The following is a 7,438-nucleotide window of genomic DNA, read 5'->3' on the forward strand; positions in this document are numbered from 1 at the left end:
TCATTCCAAGACAAAGACATAAAGCAAGTTGGAATACAGATATACAGGTAGGGGGATAGAAAAAAAAACACAGTAAGTACATCCCTGCCCACTATGGGAGGTCAGGAACCCCACCCAGAGATCTGGCAGAAAATACTTTGCGATAGACTAGCAGCCTATTCAAAGAGTTGCAAGCACTTGATCGTTTAACACTATAGAAATCAGGATAAACTCCAGCTAAAATGATTGGGGGAAAAATTGAAGTCCAACACAAAAGTATAATTGAAATTGAATTTATTTCCATGTTCTCATTGTAGGTAAGCTTAAAGAAATATTCACCAACCAGCGGAGTGAATCAAGAGCCATTTAAATATGCAAATAAAATATTATTTAAACGCATAAGATTAGAGATACAAGACCTACAAATTTTAAAGGACATGATATTCACTTACTTTAATTTCATAATTCAATCGCATTGCGGCCAATTTTTCAAAGAGCTAAAACGGGACGGCCTGATGCACAATACATTCATCACCCAAGACAACAGTAGGTACCATTATATAATATAATGTAGATTTAGAGCTTTTATTATGTTCCTTGTTTTAATTTGCTAGTCAATAAAGCATAATCCTAAGACATGTAAAGGTACATTTCCATACATATCAACTGTCCAATTTTTTTTCCTTTAAGTTTTTCTCAGATTGTCAAATTGGAACAGTCCTGATTTTATCTGGACAGTTGGCCGCGATGCAATCGGAATTGATGAAAGTATAAAAAAGATTAACTGGTTAAACGCAGAAAGCATCCTAGAAAGGAAACTAGATTAAAGGGGAATAGAAGACACAGCAAGAGTGATCTCCCTGCCCATCTTGGGAGGTCAAAAGACCCCAGCCTCAGAGAGAGAGAGAAACAAAAATACTTGAGCTTTTATATAGCGCAATAACCACTCCCTGACTAACAGCAATACCTTAAAATGTAGGACGAGACATGACGCCTTTGTTAGGCAATATTACATTTTTTTTTCCTACAAAGACAAAGCTGTTAACAGCCGGGTAATCGTTTTACACCTGTGTATGGTGAGATAATGTGAATAAAGAGCCTTTTCCAAGGACCCAAGTATGCGCTGCTCAGAGTGGGACTCAAACCCAGGACCTTCAGACCCGAAGGTGAGTGCCATACCAGAAGACCACATAGCTGCATAGAGAGAGAGCATATGAATGGTGTGAGAAAGGGAGGGGAGGGGGTTACAGAGATAGGGGGATGAGAACAACTAGGTGCTGTCTGTGCCTTAAAAGAAAAATTATAGCTACTTTTACACAGCCACAAAAACCATTACATTCTTAATGAAATGAAAGATCTGAACTAATGACAAAGAGCACACAATCCAATGTATTAAAGACACCGAAGGCAAAATAAATTTCCTCTGCCCCAGCACTATTCAAACCCTTCCTTACCCCTTCCCAAAACCCACTCCCCTCCCTCCCTATCACTTAACAACTCATTACCCCTTCCCAGTTTCTTCTTACTCTCAACACAACAGCTAACAATAACACTACTGTTCAACTGATGAGATGCATCGGCATCGTAACAGCTGTATCGGCTACAACTATAATGTTATATAGAGGCCTGAGGTTCTGTCCCCAGTTGAGGCAGACATTTTTTTTCATATTTCTTTCTGTCAGCTTTGTCTGGCACCTTTTCAGAATGTTAAAGAATTACAACATGAGGGGAATTAATAAACTTAACTGCATTTTTTACACAGGAAATCATCTTGGTCACTTGTCTACAATAAAGTAGCCGCTGCTCCCTACATTTATTTATTATAAATAACACCAACATCGAAGAGAAAAAAAAAAAAGAATATAATTTGAAAACAACAAAATAAAACAATACATCGTAGCTGCTGTTGGACCCTATAAGGCAGTATCATTGAAATTTTATCAGCAACTTGTGTCTATACTATAAATACGATATAAAAGTTATTTTAAAAATGTTCGATCTCCAACAGTTAACATACATTATGTACATCATAGCTTTAGTCGTTTTGTTGTCTTAAATAGCAACAGTAAAGATTGCATTTGAAAATGAAATTAAAACTTATTCAGAATAGGTTGTATGTGAAAACAAAAATTGATTTACAGGATTTGGAATGTTTTATTTAAAAATAGCTGATACTCCATACGATCTTTGAAGCCAGGATTTACCCCTTTAAGCTGGCATCAAATGAACAATATCAATTCCTTGATAACCTCTGTATAAGAGACTGGTCCATGGCAAGGTACTTTCCATCAGACCAAACAAATAGCCAACTAACCAGTCACTACAGGTGGACAGAGACAAGGAAAAATAAAACCATGGATTCTGATCGAGCTTCCTTGCATGCCCATGGAGCTTATTACCAATGGAGCTACCAGGAATGCCAAAATAAAATATAAAAGAATGGACGGAAGATAGATATAAATATTTAACAAAGGTTAACAAAAGTGACTCTGCTAGGAACTGTTGCACTTTAGACTTATAGTTTTTATACAGAACTGACTGGATTTTAGCAGGCCAAATTCCAGCACGCTCTGCAATATGGCACGCCTGATGACCTAATTGTATCAATAAAATAGGTCTTTACCGCCTATGACCATTGGATATTGGCACGCTGTTTGGCTTCTCCCAAGAGCGTGCTAGAATCCAGCAAGTGCAGTACTGTATGTATAACGAGACTCAATGTCGTGCATACAGCATTGGAAAAGTAGAGAGCGGTTGGGGGGGGGGGGGGGCAGCCTGAAGCCAGCGATCATGAAACTACTAATGGAAAGGCTTTGGATGGGAACAGGACAAACAATGGATGTTTCTGGTATAAAAACCTTTTGTCAGCAAAACAATAAACAAAGGAACGTTGAAAACAAATAAAACAAAATGTCAGAATTGTAACGTCTGTTTTCTATGGTGGTTGAAGTGTGACTGAAACATTAGCATGGCCATGCTATGACTTCAACCACCAAAGAATACAGATGCTAAAATTCTTACTATATTTTATTTTACTTTTCAATGTTCCTTTGTTTAATATGTTGTCTGTATTGTTCCCATCCAAAGCCTTTCCATTTTCATTAGCATACAGCATAGTAACAAGTCTTCCAAGGCGGGGTCACAAGATGAAATGTACGTAATTGGATGTCAGCTTTGTATGTATTATTTCTATATACAAATATACAGCATAAAGGATAGGAAAGGCTATATAGATATACAATGCTGTGAAATAAATCTGTAATAGTAAAATTATGCCACTCGCCAGTCATAAATCTATATTTATAAGAGCAAAATGTTTAAAAGAAGTCTATGGTTGGTCAGTGTGTTCACAACGATAAATAAAACGGTAAACAGATCACACATTAAAATAACCCAGGATAATTAATTAATTGATGAGGAAACTCAATTAGCACATCAATCATGTTGAATTATCGTCTTTTAAAAACCTGAGCATTTGTATACCCCAATACCTACAAAACATACTCGAAGCGCTTTAGAAGGGATCCCTAGCCAACAGCAATACTTAACATTTAAGACTAGACATGACGCTTCATAGGCAATATTACAACTAAAATCCGAAAGAAACAACACTGTTAACTTCCAGGTACTCATTTTACACCTTTGTACGGTGAGGGAATGTGAGTAAAAAGCCTTTTCAGTGGATAATTATGCACCACTGAGAACGGAACTTGAAACCTGGACCCTCCCATTGGAAGGTGAATGTTCATACTAAAAGAACACAATACATCATGTAAAAAAAAAAATAAATCAAATGGTCCTTTCCATCCTTCTTCCTTCAGAGACATTGGACTTGTGTGGTTGAAAGTAAATCCAGTTTTTGTGACGTAAAATGGCCATAACGTACAGCTAATGTCCTCAAAATTGGACACTGCCAAGTCCACATGCATTGTCAAAAATAAACTCAGATCAGAATGATGTGACCTGACATTGAGGCCAGAAAAAAAACAAATAGGATAACGACAAGAATGCAACTGCTGCTTGAATCTCGGAGAAATAATAAAATGAAAAAGTATAACAGTAGCTTCAATTTAAGTGACAAATCATTTGCATTTATGAGTGTAAATGAAGTTCCAGTTCTACTTTGCCAATTTTTTTTTTTAAACATGAAAATTGCACTAGATTCATTTGCATGCAACTAAAGAAGTCTGACAATTGTGCCACCTAGGCCTGGAATTATAAAAAGTATTATGATATTAAAAACAACAATAAAACACACTAAATCTGTCTTAATGAAATCAAAAATAAATAACATTAAGCAAATCAATGAAAACAAATAAATAAGATATGTTGTCAAAACAGACGCATAGCCGCCAACTTTTCAAATAGCAAAAATGGGACACTATAACACACAACACTGTCACGTCCTAACAGTGGTATGTTTGGACAATTATACGATATAATCTTGATTTAGAGATTTTTTCTGTTTCTTGTTATAGTTTGCTAGTCAAAAAAAATAAAAAAAAGCAAAATCCTGGGATTTGCAAGGGTCATTTCCATACATATGAAGTCCAAATTTTATTCGTTAGTTAAATTTTTTCTCTTTTTTCTCTAGATTGCCATATCGGGACAGTCCCGATTTTATCAGGACAGCTGGCCGCTATGCAGACATAATGGGTGAGGTTCATACATATATTTTATAAATAATTTTTGTTCTAGCTCATAGTGCAGTTAAATATTGTCAAGCAACCCACAGCAATCACCATCACCAGTTCAATAAAACAAATCCATCCTCCCCTTAACTATAATGAATCGAATCAAATGCGCCGATCAGATCAGATCATATCTACTAACTGCTGCAAACTCAATTACACGCCAAGAGATTAATTAAAACGATACATGAAATGATAAATAACATCAATACTAAGCAGGCATAATCACAACACTCATATCAAATACAATGAGAAATCTCATTAAGTTTAAGTCACCACAGATTAGCACCATCTGTGCCTATTGCCACATAAAGGCTGAGAGATCAAAAACAAAAATATTCAAAAAGGCAGCTTTGGATCAAATTTAGCATCCCTTTACTAGTCTTTAAGAGAACAAACATTAAACACATCTGATTCGAAAAAGGTATTAAGTAGTAATGATTGCCATACTAACATGAAAGATAGCATTTTCTAAAATGATAGCAGATGTGTGAAGTAAAAATAGTGATAAATCAGATCAATAGTCATTACTTCGAGAGCCGCTTTGTTCTTTATTACAATCCCTCTAAGGGTATTAAACCGTGATGTTTTACACAGTAATGAACATATAAATGAATATATAACAGCTTCAAAATACCAAACCCGAATCTCTCCGGCTCAATACCCTTCTTCGGCCAATAACAAAAACATTAATACATCACTTATAAACCAGACAGGCAGCAGAAAAGCATTTGCCAAATGTGTCTCCGTCGTCTGGATTTTAAGTGATGCATTCATGTTTTTATTGTTTTTGTTATTGACTGAAGAAGGGTTTTGAGCCCAAAATGTTCTGTGTTTGGTATTTTGTTCTTTTTCGAACCTGTTAAATATTCATTTTTATTCATTACTTTTTTCAGTATCTGAATCTGACTGATGTTTTACACACTCCTGTGCAATTCATGATTCAAAATTTACTACAAGAGGCTTTAAGATCTCATTTTAGGAAAATTCGCATCACGTATGAAGACACCAACAATTGGCCCAGATTTTAAAAGGCAGTGAAACAATGTTATCATTCATTTCTCTACTTAATCCAGTCATCCACGCCTCACAATCCCATTTGCATATCGGCAAAAGTGAAAAAGTGTTCAATCTGCTGCTCTGCCGCCTGCACTGATTGACTCACGAAGATGAGACCGGTGGATCCTTTCATTAATTCAACCATAACTCCTTGGCAGTGATGCACTGAACTAGCACCATTTATCTCAAGACCTATCACTGGACCTGGAAGAAAAAAGAAAACAAATAATTTTTTATTTAAAATTCGAGCATTGCAATATCCACTTAACATACTCAAAGCGCTTACCAAGGTGTCTCAAACCAACAGCAACAGTTAACATGTAGGAGGAGACACGGCGCCTGTTAGGCGATATTACGTTTGTTTTGTTATTTTTCAACAAAAAAAAGTCAACATTATTGTCAGCTAAGAGAATATGAGTAAAGAACCTTTTCCAAGAACTCAACTATGTGCCGCTCAAAGTAGGACTTAATCCCTGGACCTTCTGATCCAAAGGCAGGTGTCATATATAGCCGCACATTAAGACAAGCATAGACAAATGTGCATATAGACAGCTTTATGTCAGGAAATATCAAACTAAATAAATATAATATACACATCTAGTTGGCATATTCCCATTGTTTCGTCATGCTTAGTGCATTTCAGAATGCTTTATTTCCTCTCCCAACAGGCCATATGGATCAAACTTTCCATTTCATACAAGTCTCATGCTAAACACATGTTTTAATGCTAGAACTTTTACATTATGCACCACAGACGGTAACCAAGTATTCATTCATAGTGGATCATGTAAATGTATCTGCTTGAAGCTCTGAAGAAATAAATAACAATAGTCAAATGGAATGGAAGCTTCAATTTGATTAACTCACTCAACCCTAACACCGACTATATCCGTAGTTGACCCAGGTTACTTTTACCCCATGCCTATTTATTACATTTTTCTGAGACAAATTATAGGCGTAGTATCAAAGCTAATGTTTTTAGATTTTACATGTCAATGGTAGTTGAATAAAACTATCTATATCAAAGCTAATGTTTTTTAGATTTTACATGTTAATGGTAGTTGAATAAAACTATCTATATGTACATGCTCATTTTTAATACATTTTTTCCAATTTTGAAAAGTAACGAAAATCTCTAGGATTGAGTGAGTTAACAAAGACAGACAATGTGGACATTTCAGGTTACAACTTTGTCAACAAAACACGACGATGAATGAAACACTGAAGATGAATGAGAGAGGAGAAAATGGCGATAAACACCGCCATTTTGATCTACAAGTGATATATTATTTACCAGTTTTTTTAGAAAACAGTCGCCAAACTTCATTTTTCCTAAAACACATGGCATATTATAAAAACTGATTTTAAAAATTCAATACAACATTTTAAAAACAAAATCTAATACAAATTGTTTTGTGCCTTTATCTGATGCTTGCAACAAATAAATTAGGAAAACAGAATTTGAAAGATAAATGGAATTAATGACTTATAAATGTGACGCTGGATTTTTTCAAAAACGAGTCATTCTGAGTTTTTGGAAAAATGTATTCTTAAGTCACCATTGGTGAAGTCCCCCAAGGGAAGGGTTTTGTCACAATGCAAAATTATGGAAGATGCCAGATAATGATGTTTTAATTCAAAATCTGCGCTTTTTAATTCATTTAAACTAATCCTTGGAAAATGCAAATGTGTTCAACAAATATATTCCT

General features: G+C 35.3%; 1 protein-coding gene across 9 annotated transcripts in view; it reads right to left on the bottom strand.

Moving 5' to 3' along the window:
• Positions 1-256: 256 nt before the first annotated feature.
• LOC144978411 (protein XRP2-like) overlaps positions 257-7,438 on the bottom strand; it is a 54,774-nt gene continuing 47,592 nt past the window's right edge. For all 9 annotated transcript variants that reach the window (XM_078924424.1, XM_078924420.1, XM_078924426.1 and 6 more), the window contains one exon: positions 257-5,933. In XM_078924424.1, the coding sequence (XP_078780550.1) occupies positions 5,758-5,933 (176 nt within the window). In that variant the 3' untranslated portion in view covers positions 257-5,757. The remainder of the gene's footprint in view (positions 5,934-7,438) is intronic.

This window comes from Berghia stephanieae, chromosome 8 (assembly GCF_034508935.2).
Source record: "Berghia stephanieae isolate SIO BIC M18660-M18661 chromosome 8, UCSD_Bste_1.3, whole genome shotgun sequence".
In the NCBI taxonomy this organism is placed as follows: Eukaryota; Metazoa; Mollusca; class Gastropoda; order Nudibranchia; family Aeolidiidae; genus Berghia; species Berghia stephanieae.